This window comes from Mobula hypostoma, chromosome 6, assembly GCF_963921235.1.
Source record: "Mobula hypostoma chromosome 6, sMobHyp1.1, whole genome shotgun sequence".
NCBI classification, from domain to species: Eukaryota; Metazoa; Chordata; class Chondrichthyes; order Myliobatiformes; family Myliobatidae; genus Mobula; species Mobula hypostoma.
Window position 1 is genome coordinate 162264620 of NC_086102.1, and position 19444 is coordinate 162284063.

Here is a 19444-nt window from a genome sequence, read left to right on the forward strand (position 1 = left end):
TTCACCTGCCTATTACTTCCCCTGGGTCCCCTCCTCCTTCCCCTTCTCCTATTGTCCACTCTCCTGTCCTATTGGATTCTTTCTTCTCCAGTCATTGACCTTTTCCACCCAACTGACTTCCTCTCCCCCTACCTTTTTATTCTGGCATCTTCCCCTTTCCTTCTCAGAAGAAGGGTCTCAGCCCAAAAGGTAGACAGTTTACACTTTTCCATAGATGCTGCCTGACCTGCTGAGTTCCTCCAGCATTTTGTGTGTGTCGCTTTATCTTCAGATAACTTAGCAGAGAATATTTTTGAGATGAATTTATTTGGAGAAAAAAATTTGTGTCCATTCTGTGGAGAGAGGGACAGGATTGATGTTTCAGTTCCATGACCCTTGGTCTGAACTGGAAAAGGGTCAAAGTGCAACACATTTTAAGTGTGTGTACGTGTATCTGGTGGGGATGGGTGGGGGGTGTATGTTCAGAGAGACTTCAGAGCATATTTGCACAGTGTTGAGACTAAAAGAGACTCAGTAGGTGCTGTCACTATTTGCATCATTTGGTCTCTGTCCCATCACAAATATTCACTTTATTCATGCCACCTGCTTATAACCACAGTTAGCTGGGATCACAGCCAAGCCAATGTGCTTATTCGGCTCATGTAGGTCGCTTTCATTCTTCGTGTATGCCAACAGATCTAGGAACCAGTAGCAATCATGATGGTGAAAAGGAAGATTCACTTTGGAAAAGAGAATATGTTAATGTTGAGTGTGAGTATTTGCTGTATTATGGTTGAAATATTTAAAAGATCATTTGCTTCCTCTAGGAGTGGCTCTGCCTTGGCACAGTTGTATGGCACCTCAGCTACTCTAGAACTTCATCATTTCAATCATGCAGTTATGATTCTTCAGAGTGAGGTACCAAAGCCTGTTTATTTCTTCTAAGAACAAATACCAGTAAAATACTTGGTGTAAGTAAAGTGGATGTCTGTGCACTGCTGTCCTGCGAAGAGCAAAACCAAGGTCAAAGCTACATTCAATAATCTATTCCAAGGTCACTGAGGTATCATTATACAACCGAAACAAACTCCATGCAGGCAGTTTGCGAGGTGAAGATAAGAGAAATGCCAACAAGCCATGCAGCATCCAGTCACTAAAAACTGCACTGATCTTTGAATGCTTTGGTTTTCGTGGCACTTAGCAGAGTTTCAAACGAAACATTCTTTATCTGCCTTTGAATCAGAATCAGGTTTATTGTCACTGACATATGTCATGAAATTTGTTGTGATTTTGGATTTTTTTTAGATTATGAGGACACTCAGTCTTCGTTTATTGTCATTTAGTAATGCATGCATTAAGAAATGATACAATGTTCCTCCAGTATGATATCACAGAAGCACAAGACAGACCAAGACTATAACTGACAAAAACCACATAATTATAACATATAGTTACAACAGTGCAAAGCAATACCATAATTTGATAAAGAGCAGACCATGGGCACAGTAAAAAAAAAGTCTCAAAGTCCCGATAGCCCCAACATCTCATGTAGACTGTAGAAGGGAGAAACTCTCCCTGCCATGAACCTCCAGCGCCGCAAACTTGCTGATGCAGCATCCTGGAAGCACCCAACCACAGTCCGACTCTGAGTCCGTCCGAAAACTTCGAGCCTCCGACCAGCCCTCCGATACCGAGCACCGAGCACCATCTCTGCCGAGCGCTTCGACCCCGCCCCAGCCGCTGAGCAACAGGTAAAGCCGAGGACTTGGGGCCTTCTCCTCCGGAGATTCTGGATCACACAGTAGCAGCAGCAGCGAAGCAGGCATTTCAGAAGTTTCACCGGATGTTCCTGCATGCTCTCACGTCTGCCTCCACCAAATCAGGATTGTGCACGGCACCTGACTTGACAGATAACAGATATTCATCACCGGAATGGCCGCTGTGCGCTGCGTCGTGCCACCACCTTCTCCTCTGGTGGGCCCAGGATAGATCTTTTGAGATGTTGATAACCAAGAACTTGAAACTTTCACCTTTTCCACCACTGGCCCTTGAATTCCCCTTCCTGATGTCTACAATCAATTCCTTGGTTTTGCTCTTAATGAGTGCAAGGTTGCTGTTGCAACATCATCGACCAGCTGATCTATCTCATTCCTGTACGCCTCCTTGCCACCATCTGAGATTCCGCTAACATGTGGATATGCAGAACATAATTTTCTGCACAATAAGTTCCAGCAAAATTGAGATTGCTAGCATTAGAATGACATAATTGTGGGTACATATCTACAATGATATCACCAGGTGAGAAATGAATTGGGGACAATAGACTCAGAAAATAGGGAATATGATGTTAGGAAAGTAACGCAACTGGGGGTGTTCTGGCGAGAAATTGGGTAGGTAAATGAGGAACAAGCAAATAAGTCCCCACTGTGTTGAATATTAGAAGAGATAAGGGTCTCCCACTCTGGCTGCAAAGGTTATACACAAAATGAACTTTGATCATTTAAATTCAGGCTATATTAAACTTAAGCCTACAATATTAGCATGAAATTGATACGGCCAAATGATGACTAATGGTAAAATTCATGCTGAAACAGCATGATCTGTTTTTCTAAAGCTGAATGAGCAGACAGTGCTTTCCACCACACATATTAGAGAATTTTGTATTAACTCCAGATAACCAAACTGTTTCATTGCTGAGTAACTTAATGTATAGAAAGTTCAAAGAAAGTTATTTTTTATAGTTTATTTACATTAATATGTCAGAGATACCCTAAAGGGTTGATGGTAGAAGATCCAGTTCACACTAAGTTTATGTCAGAGAGAAAAGAGGACATTGGAATCAATTCTTAGTTTGTGCAGTTACTTTATCTGAGCTAGATAATAATTGAGACACTGAAAAAGGCTTTAGTATCTTTGGCCTTAGGGCAGGGCCGGGTTAAGCTAGTGCAGGGCCTGTTGCATATGTTATAAAGGGTCCCTAAATTTTAAAAATGCACATAAGTATTATAACATAAATTATTTACTTGCATAGTAAAGTAATTCAATTTTTTCATTTGCTATACAGCCAGATAATACGACAAATGTCTGACACTTCAGTAATAGTATTACTTACATGTAGGTATCAATTTCAAATGTCAAAAGTAACAAAACTACAATTTAAAAGTTATATTTTCTAGATTTAGCATGAGCAAATTTGTCAATGGTACTGGAAATGTCTATTTCACGCAGAAGTTCATGTTCAATGCTTGTTAGAGGGAGATTGTTCAATCTGTTTTGACCCATGGTGCTCCTTAGTTCATTTTTAATCCTTTTCAGTTTTAAAAATGAGCGTTCTCCACTGCATTTGGTAACCATGAGTGACAAATAGATGCGCAAGGCATGTTCTACATTTGGAAAACATGACTTAAAAGAATTGTCAGTTATCAAACGGTACAACTGTAACTCTACAAGGTCTTGTTTGGCACCAATATGAGAAGCAAGATCAGTTTTCAACAGTTAAGTAAACTGCACAAATTCTTCATCAAGACTTTCTTCCAGATATGATTTAATAAGATTTGATGACCTCTTTACGATCTCTTCAGGTGTAAATGACTGTAACTGATGAAGGAATCCAAAAACACCATTCACCTTTAGATAAACTTTCTGCCTTTTTGACAGGGCAGAAAGCAAGCTGTCAATAATGGCAAGAAATGTTCGGCTTTTAAACTTCTGAGAAGGCGTTTCAGATTCAACAAGTGGATCAAGAGTGCTGGAACCACTGAAATCATCATACGCGCGATTTTGCTTGTGTTTTCTTCGAGTTTGCTGTTGATAATCTTCACACTTAGTCAGATCCTTGGCTTTTTTCTCAATGTCTGAAAAAGTAGACCGCATAGCTTGAATATATCCATGCAAGGATCCATAGAGTGCACAAGCTTTGTTCAAGTTTTGGCCAGAAGATTGCAAAGAAGCACCGGTCATTTGAAAATGCTGTAATACTTGATCCCACAATATGACCATTATTCCTGTTTCCAACTTTATCATGGTTGAAAATAGTCCACGAGCCTGTTGTCGACACTCTGCCTTCTGATCATTGTTATTTGAAATGTCATCCAAGACTTGTTTTATTTCAGAAAAGCTGTGTAAAAGTGCTTTTGTTGCATCTGCACGAGCTGACCACCTGGTATTTGACATTCTTTTCACAATGGGCAAATGAGCACCACCATCAGATAACGCAGCAGAAAGGAGATCTCACCGATAAGTAGAAGCAGAAAAAAATGCGTACAGGCTTTCTATAAATTGAAAGAAAATTAATGCTTCTTGACAACATTCAGCAGCACATTTTCCAACCAAGTTTAGTGAATGTAATCCGTAAACTCATTCAGCTCTTTAATTCGTACTTGTAAGCCACTATACTTGCCACTCATGTTGCTGGCATTGTCATAACTTTGACCACGACAGTGTTTTATATCAATGTAATTTTCCTTTAAAAAGTCAAGTAAACTTTGAGCGAGCTGTTCAGCACTATGACCTTCCATATCCAAAAACTTCATAAATCTTTCAACTGGTCCAGACAGCAAAACATAGCGCACAGTCAAAGTCAGTGTGCACCTTCCAGTGGCGTAACAGCGCACGCTGCAGCGGCTTGGGAGCGTGGGAGATAGCACAAAGGTCACCACCACACAGCAAGGAGCCAACACACGCCTGCACACACATACCATGCAGCATGCAGCTCCCCCGACATGAAAACAACAGCATTGCCAGATCGTCGTGAGAATATGGTGAGATGCCAATTTCACCAGACTGCAGCTTGCAAGCACTTAGTGCGGGGCCCTCGAAAATGCTGGACCCATAGCATATGCTACTTTTGCTACTAGGTTAATCCAGTACTGCTTTAGGGAAGGAATGATGAAATGAGAGTCCACCTTTGAATATCTCATCCGGGGAGATCAGATTTGAACAGAATAATCGTGTATTCTTTTGGAAGAGAAACGAGATGGCTCCAAGCATGTATGAAACTATATCCAACTCAGTCAGAGCAGTAGGGGAGGAAACAATTTACAAATAAATTAATTCTAATGTACATCACGAACCAGAATGTGATAAAAATTATTTTTAGTTAGGGATACAGCACAGTAACAGGGCCTTCGTAGCCCAACAAGCCCACACTGTCCAATTACTATAAGCTTAAATTTACGCACATCTCTCCAACCAGAATAAGAGAGCCGAGAAGAAGGGAAAAGATTCAAATGTCATTATTTGCAAAATGTTATTGGGATAAAAAAATACATAGGTACACTGCAGCTTTAATGTATTTTGACCTTTTTACTTCACTGTTATAAAGTCTGAAGTTTTATAATCTGAAATTTTTTCCTCAGATTTTAATGTTGCCAGGTTGTTGTATTGGCAAATTCCAAAGGAAGGCCTTGGGTTGCTAATGCTTTCCAATGCAAGTTGTATTCATCCGCAAGTAAATTGCTGCACTTGGATAATTACCTACAGCAGAAGAAATTCATGAGTTCAGTTGGCTAAAGATGAATCAAGTTAAGACAAAATCAGTCAGGCAAGAATTGGATGAACATTCTTAAAATGTCAGATGACCTGATGACGCCGGCTTGTGGTACAACAGCATGTGTTTCACGCCCAGGATTAGCCCCTGCCCCATAATACTTTCTTTACAACTCACATTTATTTTAGAAGACTATTTTATACCATATTTTACAAATATAAAACATGACAAAATGTTGCATTTTAATTGTTAAGTGATATAAAAATAGTTTTGAAAGAGAAATTACTTAATCCAGGCAAATGACTACATCGGAATCATGGTGGAACAAAAAAAAAAGGCTGTGGTGATGTTACAGATATAGAAAGCTCGTGTTAAAGCTTTCGTGTTTCACGGTTTTATAATGATGTTGTCATTTCCCTTCCATTGGTATGTGTACTGCAAAGGCTCCAATGGAAAGCTTTGAAATTCCTAACATTTCAAAGGTTTATGGACAAATTTTTTTTCTGCACATTGAAAATACCCTGTCGTGGTTCATCCTTTTACAAGTGTAGGCTTTGAAACATCATTGAAGTTAATATTATAAATGGAAACATTTCATTATCAATTAACCATTAGTAAGTAATTTCAGTTGCGGTTATGATGAAAGGCTCTGTTGCTAAATTAGAATTTTTGTTAGTTCTATAAGGTACTGGGGATATGAATCAAGAATATAATAAGCATGAAGCATTGACATGAGTTCTGTTGAGGTGCTTTTGATCTTAAGATTCCGCACTTTTTTCTTATGCACCAGGACTAGGCAGTATTGGATCAAAGGCTAATCACCTGCAAATTGATTTAAAATTCTAGTGTGGCTTATTGTGTCCACCATTACACAACATAAATGGCACAGAACTTCGTGCCAGGACAAGAGTGTGATTAAACATGGGTAGAAAATGGAGAAAAACTTTCAGAAAATGCAGCAATCTGCTGGAAAACGTTTACAGGAAATGGCATTGATCCACCTAGTTCATCTGTCCAACACAGATGAATTTGAGAAATTTGTTACTCTCACTGCAAACACAAATTAAGCTCCGCACAGATTAAATCATCATATTAAGTCTGCATGCACATTTTGGTTGAATAATGTTACATTATTGAATAATGTTGCCAGACAAAGCTCTACAGAACTGAAAACTACCAATTACAAATGTAATATCTTCAGATACTATTTGTTTTAGTAACTCTTGATACTATTCATACATTATAAATCTCATTCTTTTCTCTCTGTCGTTACAGGGACACAATATTTTTGCGAGTCTTTCCTCCAGGATGTACAGTGACATCATGCAGCTTTTGAAACAATCAATACTGTCCACAGATCTAACACTGTACTTTGAGTAGGTTCTGATTAATTTTTGTATCTCAGTGCAAGAGTCATGTATTTATCTGAGAAAAAGAATCTATTATACAGGATGTCTGTGGAGTAGCTGTCATGTGTACTGATTTCAGTTTCTGCTGGTCAGAGCTGGTGAACTGTGGAGCAACTTCTAGACCTGTGTTTAGAACTTGTTACAAAATTCTGGATTCTAGCTTACAAATTAGTATTAACCTTTAAAGAAAGAACTTCTAATCTCCCCCTAACTTGGTCAAATTGCAAGTCTAAAGAGGACCTGTTCTTTCAAATAACACCTGGTAAAATTTTCAACATTAGAGATGCAACTAACTTTTGTCAAATTTTAAATCATAGACTTTTGACATTCATGCAACCAGGAAAGACCAATCATCTTAAACCGTCTTAAAGCTCTTAAATTTCATTTACTTTTGAATGCGAGTGAACAAAAAGCAGAACAAAAATCTTGCTGATGCTGTAAACGTGAAGCAAAAGCACAAAAGCTTGGAAATAGCAAGTCAGGCAGTGTTTATGGTGGGAAAAATGATTGTTTCAGATACTGCTAAGGCCATACAAGTTCACTCCTTTGGTAACTTCAGATACAACTCTGCTTTTTCCATTTGGATTTCTTCATGATCCCCCTTGTCCAATTAAATGTGCCTTTTGCTTTACAAGTACACCAGTTTTGTCATTGATCTCCTACTGCCGACCCAGTACCTTTGCACTTTTCTTCCTTTCAGTCCACCTTAAGATTTCTCCCTTTTACTCCACCTTAAAAATTAATTTTCTCTAAGTTTTTCAGTGTGGTAAGTATCTTTAACAACAGATTCTCCCTGACTTCCTGAATATTTTCATCTTTTCCTAATGTATAATGTATTTCATCTTAGAACTAGAACTATGGGAAAGAGCAGAAGGATTGGGACATGGCACTGACCCGATAGCTGAATGGTTTCCTTCCATGCTGTAATAATTCTACGATTCTATAAATCTGCAAAACAGAACCAATTTCAGCAAGGAAGTCAAGTGATAGCTATGTCATTTCATTCAGCCATCAAATACATAGCAGGAAAGATTTTGACATTGCAGGTCAAAAGTCCATTTTAAATGGCTTTGTTTTCAGTGGAATTGCTAGCTGCTCAGCACAATCCATACTGATTTGATTTGACACAAACATTTCACTGTATGTTTCAATGTACATGTGAGAAATAAAGCTAATCTTTTACAGAGAGTAGCTGAGACTAGGAAAGTCACATTGTTGGGTGAAGAATAGAAGCCTAACCAATATTTTATAATGATTTAAATAACTTGCTCTCTTTAAAACTGAAACAATTCTCTAATGATACAACAGGAGTTCATATACTTCTTTAAACAGTTTATCAAAACTACTGCCTTTCAGATTCATAAAAGAGGGCTCTGAAAGCTCCAATGTGGACCTCCTTTGTTGTTTGTATTTCACCAGTAAACTAAACTAGTTCTATATTCCTATCACACAGTCATTATAGTGTACAGCACAAACAACAAACCATCCTCTATTGTTTATGTATTACCATCAGGCCTTCCTTTACAAGCATCAAAGTAGAAAATATTTAAAGTGACAAAGTGACTAGGTTCTCAGAAAAGAACAACATTTGTAAAATTATCATTTGATGTAGGTAAAACAAGGTCAAAGAGCTACAAAATTAGTACCTCATTAGCATAAAGGAGGTCAAGTGCTTCCAGCTGTGAAGAGAGACGTGAAAACCAAAAACAAAATTAAATGAAATAATAATATAGTTGAAACTGTATGGGTCTATTATTCAAGTTATTGTGATTTAATACACCTTTGGATTTTTTCTTACAGTTACATTACCACTTGCAACATTTATTCCCCCATTCCATTATCTAACTAACTAAATCTTTCGGTATATTTATTGGTTAAACTAAATTCAACACACAGATTGAGGAAAATATCCAAAGTGTGTCTTTGATTCTGAGTCAGTTTGATTTATTTCTTACAATAGCCAATGCATGAATGGACTGTAATTCCTTGAGTTGCTATTTTCCTGATCCTGTCCTTTTGTTTAAAAATAACTTGTACTAATCCAAACTGACTTCCCTGTTGGAATATAGTTTGTGTATAGAGACCACTAGGGCCTGGCTAAGCAACCCCTGCCTTACTGGGTTCTCGTTATGATAAAGATGAGCCAGGTCATACTATGCTGTCTTTGAATTTACCCTAATCAGATTGATTTGCTTCATGCCACCACACTGCCTCTGCCCTTGATCAACAGCAATAGAAGAGAAGCACAGAAAGCTTCTCCCCCTGCTTTTTTGCTTATGCCTTTGGAGCAGTTTGCATGAGATGAGTTGTCAAAAAGGTGTAAAACTCGGGTTTAAATTGCCTATGTGGTTGGATTGGCCTTTGACTGGTCATAGTAAGGGTCACAGTGAACGTCTAAATCACTGACCATTTTTCTAAACTAATACATTGATTAACTGGGAGAAAACCATGTCTTTGGTGCTACATTTCAGAAAATTATTTCTGCCCAATCATCTGTGGCAATTATTTCGATTTGGTCCAATCACTGAATGTGTATTTAAAACGAGGGTGTGTAAAATTAGATCGAGTTCTCAGTAAACCCAATTTGTTCTTATCCATCCTTCAAGGAAAACCTTCCTGTTAAACCCTGCCCTGAGCCAGTTGATACAATGCAAGTCATGTCCATATCTACAAATGAAACAAACTCTCCAAACCGCTTTCTCCTCTTAGCCGTCAAACAAAAGATTTATTGCTTGTTTTGGATCACATAATTTATTCTGAAACCTTGGAATGATACAACCAGGTCCTAATTAATGACTGAGATTTTTAAACAATAGCACCCAAATCCAAGAGTAGATACAAAGCCCAGAATTAAAATTAACTCGGCAGCAGCTATGCTGATGAGGAAGAACAGCTATTTTGTCCCAAAGGATAATTTCCATAAATTACATGGGCTAGCTATGGATTTCGAACTATGGATTGCTTTTGACGTTGCCTATTGATGTCTGCATGCCGAGCTTTTTTTGAAGGAAATCAAATAATTAATTGTAAAAGTAATCAAATGCAAGGAAGCAATTCAGAATGTTTGACTCGAAAGGAAACAAAAGTTTTCATTTGAGAAAGTTCTAAATTCAAGCAATTTGCTAATAATAATGCTTTAACCTGTCGATTTAGCTTCAAAGTTATTGCATTTTATGATTGGACTGCAAACTAAGTCTACAATTTTACATTGTTTTATGCTTTAAGAAAGCACAGCAAAAAAGGATATAGAAGAAGGGATGAAGAAATATTGCCATTTCATTTGCCAAAGAGAATAAAATTATTCTCAGAGTTGCTTAGCTAGATGGCTTCCGATTCAGTTCAATGCTTTTCATGCAATGAGTATTAAGATTAAGTCAACAGATATTTATTTGTTAGAAAATGTGGGTCTGTTGTGTCAGTGAAAAGTAATGGACATTTGCACGTTATGCCAAAGCTGTTAGAAATGGAAGGGGATGAAAACAAATTTCAGCTGGATTTGTACATAGTGTTTCTCTTTCCACAAGATGCCTGTCTGATCTGTTGAGTGTCTACATAATTTTAATTGCTGTAAACAATCAATAATTACACCACTTGAGTATATTTAAAGCAGGAGGTTAATAGGTTCCTGATTAGTAAGGGAGTCAGAGGTTACAGGAAGAAGGCAGGAGAATGGATTTGAGAGGGAAAATAAATCAGCCATGATCAAATGATGGGGCAGATTCAATTGGCCGAACGGCCGATTGCTTTCCACTTCATATTAGTTTTCCACTCTGTGCTGAAGATAGCAACCATTTCTCTGCATAGTTTTCAGTATAACTGTGTTTAATTAGCTGGAATTACTACACCAGTATCACCCCAGGCAATTTATTCCCAGGGATTTCATCTAAAATTCACCTCGTGGAAAACAATCTGTACATAAAATACCTACTCTATGGTTACCAGCAGTTACTCGTTTAAGCTTTCAACCTATGACCTGCAAGTTTCCTTCAAACCAAAGAAAGAATATGTTTGAATTTACTGTCTGATGTTTTCTACACAACAATCAAGTAAAAAACATGCTTTGATGATGTTCTCAGTACTCTGATCATTATCTATTTTAAAAGAAGCGAGCGGGAGCAATTGGCATATTTTGCACACCACAGTTCCCAAGGAGACATCGGATTGCATAGAGACAGAGAGAGCAATGATTGGTTAGAGGAATAGAAAGGAGGTTCTGTAGACGAGAATGAAATTCCTGAATGGTATGTTGACTCCTGGGTGCCAGGTTCAGGGATATCTCGGACCAAGTCCACAGCATTTTTAAATGGAAGGGTGAGCAACACTTTTGCCTCTAAGCTGTGTGGGTGCACAGCCGCACAGTAACTGAAATGCTCCCGCGCACATAGCCTTTGTTGCCATGCAGCTGGAATTTTCTTTTAGTGGAGACGTTCAAGGTGGCAAGGTGTAGAGTTGTGTTAACACTCAGGGGCTCCAAGGACAAGCTAATAAATCAAGGAAGAGTCACAACAAGATTGGGCCGAAAGTGGGACACCAACTAGACCAGGCAGTGAGCTCTCTGCTATTGAGAGGCATCATCGGCAACCCATGCCTGAGACGGCAAGGCCTCTGCTCTATATACCTTCAAAGATAGGGGAGTGCAAATGCAAGGGATAGGAGTGACATGATCCAGGCAGAGGTTCCGAACCGCAAGGATGAAAGGTGGTTATCGAAGGCAGTAGAGTTGGGGTCACAGGGTGCCTGGATGAAATGGGACCTCCCCAAGTGCAAGCTCACTTGACGAGCTTTGGAGACTGGAGACCTTCCACATTTCTTTCCTCCTGCAGTCCATGTATGACACTCCCCCTACACCATCACAGCTGCACACATGGGAGCTGACAGAGGACCCTAACTGCAAGTTTTGTGGGCAACAGGGTTCACTGGCACACATACTGTAGGATGCACAACAGCTTTAACACAAGGACGGTATAGGTGATGCAATCCGGGGCATATTACGATCGAGGAACGTGTTTGCAGACTGGATATTGAACTTTTTACTGTTGGACTTCGGCCACATTCCACCGTGATACAACACTGGGCGGCACGGGAGGTCGTTCCTGCCTGTGGCCATCGAAGGTGCAGCTCCTCCCGTGGAGGGTCAGACACCCTGAGCCAATAGACTGGTCCTGGACTTATTTCCATCTGGCACAGTTTGCATTTTGTTGTTTGATTGTTGGGGGGTTTTGTATTGCTATATTTATGCTCTATTCTTGGTTGGTGCGGCTGTAACGAAACCAAATATCCCTCGGGATTAATAAAGTATATCTATCTACCTATCTATCTATCTATCTAACAAGGTCCTGCCATCCCTTGCTGACACACTGGAGTGGGAGAGGTGTAAAAAGAGACCTGCTGGCAGAGAGGCAAACAGGGCAGTCACTTTCATCAAGGAGAGGGCCACGCCAGTCATATCAAAGAGGCATAAATCCAATCTGCTGCAAACCGCCAAATCCTGGGAGATGGGGGTTGATGTGGGGAGGAAGCTGCAGTTCCCGGAGGTGCTGCAATCCACACTTTGGCCAGATATCGTACTGTGGTCCCCAAAGACAAGAAAATTATCCTGGTGGAGCTCACAGTACCATGAAAGGAAGGATGTGAGGAGCATCACGAGAGGAAGGCCCTGGAGTACCAGCCTTTAGTCCAGGAGTGCAGGGACAAAGGATGGCAGACGTAGCTATTCCCCATGGAGATCGGCTATAGAGATTTCCCAGCAAGGTCAGCACAGAGGCCGCTGTCTGCGCTGGGCCTTGATGAAAAGAGCAAGACCCAAGTAGCTTGCAGGATGGGGAGGAATCAGAAAGAGCCCCTTGCTGGATATGGAGCAGGCGAGAGGAGTTTGAGCTGGAAGTCTGGAGCAGATGGGCAGTGACTTGGCCACCACTGCTGACCACCAACTGGAGAGTGGAGTCGTTAAGGGTTGAAACACTCTTTGGAGGTTGGGCACCACCTGACGACATCTGCCCCTGGCCAAAGGCTACGGCTACCTCATCAGGTAACTGAAGAGAGCTCCCCGCCTTCTATGCATCAAGCTCATTTGAAAGCAAAGCTTCCAGATGGGGAAAACTCTGAACGATTTTGTGAGGACACACTTGTCTACAACTGTTTTAATGAAGTCCGTGACAACACCACATTGTATGACCACATTGTTGGGATCCTATTATAGACCACCCAACAGTCCACAGGATTTTGAGGAGCAAATTTGCAGAGAGATCGCAGACTGTTGCAAGAAACATAAGGATGTGATAGTAGGTCATTTTAACTTTCCACCTCTTGACTGGTATTCTCATACTGTAAAAGGCCTGGATGGGAAATAGTGCGTCAAATGTGTTCAGGGAGATTCTGGAGGATTGGAGGATAGTTAATGCTGTTCCATTGTTTAAGAAAAGCTCTAAGAATAAGCCAGGACATTATAGACCAGTGAGCCGGACATCAGTAATGGGAAAATTATCGGAAGGTATTCTAAGGGACTGGATATATAGGTATTTGGAGAGACAAGGACTGATTAGCAATAGTCAACATGGCTTTGTTCATGGTAAGTCACATCTAACCAATCTTATAGAGTTGTTTGAGGAAGTTACCAGGAAGGTTGATGAAGGCAAGGCAGAAGATTAGATTAGATTATGAGGACACGCAGTCCTCGTTTATTGTTATTTAGTAATGCATGCATTAAGAAATGATACAATGTTCCTCCAGAATGATATCACAGAAACACAAGACAGACCAAGACTAAAAAACTGACAAAAAGCACATAATTATAACATATAGTTACAACAGTGCAAAGCAATACCGTAATTTGATAAAGAACAGACCATGGGCACGGTAAAAAAAAGTCTCAAAGTTTCGAAAGTCCCATCATCTCATGCAGACAGTAGAAGGAAGAAAACTCTCCCTGCCATGACCCTCCAGCGCTGCAAACTTGCCGATGCAGCACCCTGGATGCACCCGACCACAGCCGACTCTTGAGTCCATCCAAAAACTTCGAGCCTCCGACCAGCCCTCCAACATCGAGCACCATCTCTGCCCCGGCTGCCAAGCAAAAGGCAAAGCCGAGGATTCGGGGCCTTTCCCTCCGGAGATTCTCGATTGCACAGTAGCAGCGGCAGCGAAGCAGGCATTTCAGAAGTTTCTCCAGATGTTCCTCTGTGCTTCTCAAGTCTGTCTCCATCAAATCGGGATTGTGCACGGCATCCCACATGACAAATACAGATACTATTCACCGGAAAGGTTGCGTCGTGCCGCCATCTTCTCCTCCCCTCTATGAACTTTAGCAAAGCATTTGACAAGGTCCCTCATGGGAGGTTGGTGAAGTAGGTTCAGACTCTTGGCAGTCAAGATGAGGTGGCAAATTGGATTAGACATTGGCTTTGCGTGAGAAGCCAGAGAGTGGTAGTAGGTGGTTTGCCTCGCTGACTAGAGGCCTGTGACTAGTAATGTGCCGCAGGGATCAGTGCTGGGCCTATTGTTGTTTGGCATCTATATCATCAATCTGGATGATAATGTGGTAAACTGGTTGTGGGGCTTGAGGACCTGAGTTACAGGGTAAGGTTGAATAGGTTAGGACTTTATTTAATGGAATGTAGGGGAGATTTGATAGAGTTATAAAAAAAATTATGAGGGGTATATAGATAAGCTAAATGCAAGCAGGCTTTTCCACTGAAGTTTCGTGAGACTACAACTAGAGGTCATGGGTTAGGGTGAAAGATGAAATGTCTAAGGAGAACATGAGGGGGATCTTCTTCACTCAGAGATTGAATTTGTCCTTCTAAATTTGTCCAACTAAATTTGTCCTTCTCCTGTTCTGTATCACATAGTGGAATTTTAATATACAGTTTACCTTTGAATGTCCACACTTGACTAATGAGCAATTTTGGATTCTTCATTATGGTCATATTATTTATATACAAAGTTTGTACATCCTTGTAGAGAAGCACAAGCCAGTGAGATGGAGGAACTGAGTGAAATACATGTTAGTAGGGAAGTGGTGTTAGGTAAATTGAAGGGATCGAAGGCAGATAAATCCCCAGGGCCAGATGGTCTGCATCCCAGAGTGCTTAAGGAAGTAGCCCAAGAAATAGTGGATGCATTAGTGATAATTTTTCAAAACTCGTTAGATTCTGGACTAGTTCCTGAGGATTGGAGGGTGGCTAATGTAACCCCACTTTTTAAAAAAGGAGGGAGAGAGAAACCGGAGAATTATAGTCCGGTTAGCCTAACGTCGGTGGTGGGGAAACTGCTGGAGTCAGTTATCAAAGATGTGATAACAGCACATTTGGAAAGAGGTGAAATCATGGGACAAAGTCAGCATGGATTTGTGAAAGGAAAATCGTGTCTGACGAATCTCATAGAATTTTTTGAGGATGTAACTAGTAGAGTGGATAGGGGAGAACCAGTGGATGTGGTATATTTGGATTTTCAAAAGGCTTTTGACAAGGTCCCACACAGGAGATTAGTGTGCAAACTTAAAGCACATGGTATTGGGGGTAAGGTATTGATGTGGATAGAGAATTGGTTAGCAGACAGGAAGCAAAGAGTGGGAATAAACAGGACCTTTTCAGAATGGCAGGCAGTGACTAGTGGGGTACCGCAAGGCTCAGTGCTGGGATCCCAGTTGTTTACACTATATATTAATGACTTGGATGAGGGAAATAAATGCAGCATCTCCAAGTTTGCGGATGACACGAAGCTGGGTGGCAGTGTTAGCTGTGAGGAGGATGCTAAGAGGATGCAGGGTGACTTGGATAGGTTGGGTGAGTGGGCAAATTCATGGCAGATGCAATTTAATGTGGATAAATGTGAAGTTATCCACTTTGGTGGCAAAAATAGGAAAACAGATTATTATCTGAATGGTGGCCGATTAGGAAAAGGGGAGATGCAACAAGACCTGGGTGTCATTATACACCAGTCATTGAAAGTGGGCATGCAGTACAGCAGGCGGTGAAAAAGGCAAATGGTATGCTGGCATTTATAGCGAGAGGATTCGAGTACAGGAGCAGGGAGGTACTACTGCAGTTGTACAAGGCCTTGGTGAGACCACACCTGGAGTATTGTGTGCAGTTTTGGTCCCCTAATCTGAGGAAAGACATCCTTGCCATAGAGGGAGTACAAAGAAGGTTCACCAGATTGATTCCAGGGATGGCAGGACTTTCATATGAAGAAAGACTAGATGAACTGGGCTTGTACTCGTTGGAATTTAGAAGATTGAGGGGGGATCTGATTGAAACGTATAAAATCATAAAGGGATTGGACAGGCTAGATGCAGGAAGATTGTTCCCGATGTTGGGCAAGTTCAGAACGAGGGGTCACAGTTTGAGGATAAAGGGGAAGCCTTTTAGGACCGAGATTAGGAAAAACTTCTTCACACAGAGAGTGGTGAATCTGTGGAATTCTCTGCCATAGGAAACAGTTGAGGCCAGTTCATTGGCTATATTTAAGAGGGAGTTAGATATGGCCCTTGTGGCTACGGGGATCAGGGGGTATGGAGGGAAGGCTGGTGCAGGGTTCTGAGTTGGATGATCAGCCATGATCATAATAAATGGCGGTGCAGGCTCGAAGGGCCAAATGGCCTACTCCTGCACCTATTTTCTATGTTTCTATGTTTCTAACATTTCTCATGAATAATCTAAGATATTTTTCTTTCTAGGCGAAGAACAAAGTTTTTTCAGCTCGTAAATTCAGGAGAATACAACTGGAATGTAAAAGACCAACGGGAAATGCTCAGGTCAATATCTGTGTGAAATGCCTGTCAAGCAAAATATTGAAATAGTTACAGAACCAGATCTTATGTGTTATAAACTGGGTGTATGTGGCAATTTTTCTTTGAGTACTTTATGGTGTCCTAATACTCAAAAGAGTTCAAGACAAGTTTTGGACAAGTGCAGCCTATGCCATCTTGTGAAAGCTGTGCATGTACCCACCTGACAACACTTGGCCACATGAGAAGGAAGTCGATTATACAAGGGTGCAAACCACATAGGACACCAGACTCCCATTTTCAAACTCTGTTCCTGCCAAAACAATGAGAGTTTGCTGTAGGTGGAATGAGCAAACTGAGCTGTAAATAAAGCTGGCAGGACATATGATGTGAAGGCAGTTTATGCCAGAATAAAATTTCCCTCTCTGGTGCATTTAGTGGACCCACTGTCCTGGCATTGACTCCCCTTCATCTTACCCCGACTGCCTTCAGAGCACCAGCTTGGAGGGTTCTTGCTGATTATAGGATATTACTCCAGCTATTCACATCCTCATCATGATCCCTGACATTTCCTGACAACGCTGCTCCCTGCTTTCTAGCCAGCTCTGGGTGCCCACTATTCACAGTACCACAGCTGATAATGTTTCTTGCAAAGAACTCTCCCCTCCTGTGTCCACAAAGCACCTCTTCTTTAAGAGACCCTGGGTGCCTTAGAATACTTGCTGCATGCAGCCAATCAACAGCTCAAGCAACATTGACAGCAGGCTACGCTCATTTGCAAGATTAGGCAGCAACAATTCAATGTGCACTGCAATGAATATGTATGCAGGGGTTATAATTAACATATATCAGTTCCTACACTTTTTTTTCTTTTGGTGAAGGAGGTGTGAACCAATTTTTTTAATTTTAAAAGTTACTGCAAAGATAAATTATATACATGCACGTTACAGTACGTATACAAACCCAGCAAATCATTTAAAATCCATCAGTGTGCATTAGTCTATTGGACAAAGTTTCACAGATGAGTATTGACAAAGCTGCCTGCTAATGAAAATGCGTATTGTCATTGTAGGTCGATGCTGATGACTGCCTGTGACCTTGGGGCTGTAACAAAACCGTGGGAGATATCAAGACAGGTCAGCACATTGAAAAAAAACATGATCTTTTGCTCTGAATTGCCCCTTAACTGCAAACTATATAATTTAGGCATATTTGTAATTAAAACATAAATGTGAATTTGCAGACCGTTTGCAAATTAAGTGAAAATTCACAGATCTTAGCAGTCCAGAATCTGTCCTTTATTAAAGAACTGTCTGTTCCTATAAGGATCACTTTAAATTTTGGGCCAGAATGCACTGATGCCTGGCCTTCTGAGAAGAACCACTGGCTGCAATGTGCAGGGTGATGCATTCGGACCACGTGGCTGCTATGACTGGTGGGTCAAGTGCAGCCTCAAGTCATTGCATTAATGTCATTGAAGATTGCTTAAAAGTCAATGCTTCTATTTCTCTTTTAATGTACAGTTTTGTCTTTAACTAATAGTAAATTTATGTTTTTGTGAAGAAATCTATTTTTAACATTTTATGATCTTTTTTTTCTAATTATTTTTTTCATTTTGGAAGCAGCATAAAGAGTTCTGACAGAACAAGCAGCCAGAAGGCCATTCAAGATTCATGCCCGTGTCCTGGCCACCACTTGTGACCCACTGTGTCTAGTGGAAAGGTAGCAATAGTGTTTGAGGAGCTACAGGACAGATAACTCAAGGAAATAGGAGCAGGAGGGAGCCACCTGTCTCTTCGTGCTTTCCACCATTCATTATGGATGTGTTATCATTGGAGAGAGTCCAGAGGAGGTTCAGGAGGATGATTCCAGGAATGAAGGTTTAACATATGAGGAGCGTTTGGCAGCTTTGGGCCTGTACTCACTGGAATTCAGAAGAATGTGGGGTGATCTCATTGAAGCCTACTGAATGTTGAAAGGACTAGAGAGTGTGGAGGTGGAGAGGACATTTCCTATCGTGGGGGTATCCAGAACTAGAGGGCACAGCCTCAAAATTGAGGGGCAACCTTTTAGAACAGAGGTAAGGAGGAACTTTTTTAGCCGGAAAGTGGTGAATCAGTGGAATTCTTTGCCACAGACTGCAGTGGAGGCCAAGACCGTGAATATATTTAAGGTGGAAGTTGATCGCTTCCTGATCGGTCAGGGCAACAAAGAATATGGTGAGAAGGCAGGTGTATGGGGTTGAGAGGGATCCGGGATCAGCCATGATAGAATGGCGGGGCAGACTTGTTGAGCTGAATGGCCTAATTCTGCTCCTTTGGCTTATGGTGTTATGATCATGGCTGTCCTGCATCGGGGCTTATCTTCTTTGTGCCAGCCTTCATTTCCACAGTCTTTCAAAAATTATCTAACTTCTTTTTAAACAACTCTAGTGTTCCAGACTCTGCAACCTTCTGGCATAGAGAATTTCAAAGATTCAGCACTACCTGCAAAGTTTAGTGAGCTGTGGGACCAGCATAGTTGGCAATCCAGAGTCAAAACCCAGCCTATTGTTTTGTTAATGTAGTCAAGCAACTCACTGAAATAGTGAAAGTAGCAAGAACAGGTGAATCGGTTACTTGCTCCAGCCAGACACATCATAAAAGGAAAGTTTCACAAGGCAAAGACACCAAAATTTATACTTTACTGTTTTTCTTTAAGACATATCCATTTGTGCTCAACAGCAAATTTATTCTTGTCGAAAATATATTGTAACATCTTAGTTGCTAACACTTTAATTAGAAAAATCCTTAGAACCTGTTCAGCAAAATCTATTCAAATCCTGATGTATTCACGTCAGTA

General features: G+C 40.7%; 1 protein-coding gene across 1 annotated transcript in view; it reads left to right on the plus strand.

Annotated features, from left to right (window-relative positions):
• pde11a (phosphodiesterase 11a) overlaps positions 1–19444 on the plus strand; it is a 261414-nt gene that overhangs the window by 193180 nt on the left and 48790 nt on the right. Inside the window, exons 14-17 of the mRNA XM_063050094.1 lie at positions 807–897; positions 6743–6843; positions 16553–16630; positions 17676–17739. Of these exons, the coding sequence (XP_062906164.1) occupies positions 807–897; positions 6743–6843; positions 16553–16630; positions 17676–17739 (334 nt within the window). The remainder of the gene's footprint in view (positions 1–806; positions 898–6742; positions 6844–16552; positions 16631–17675; positions 17740–19444) is intronic.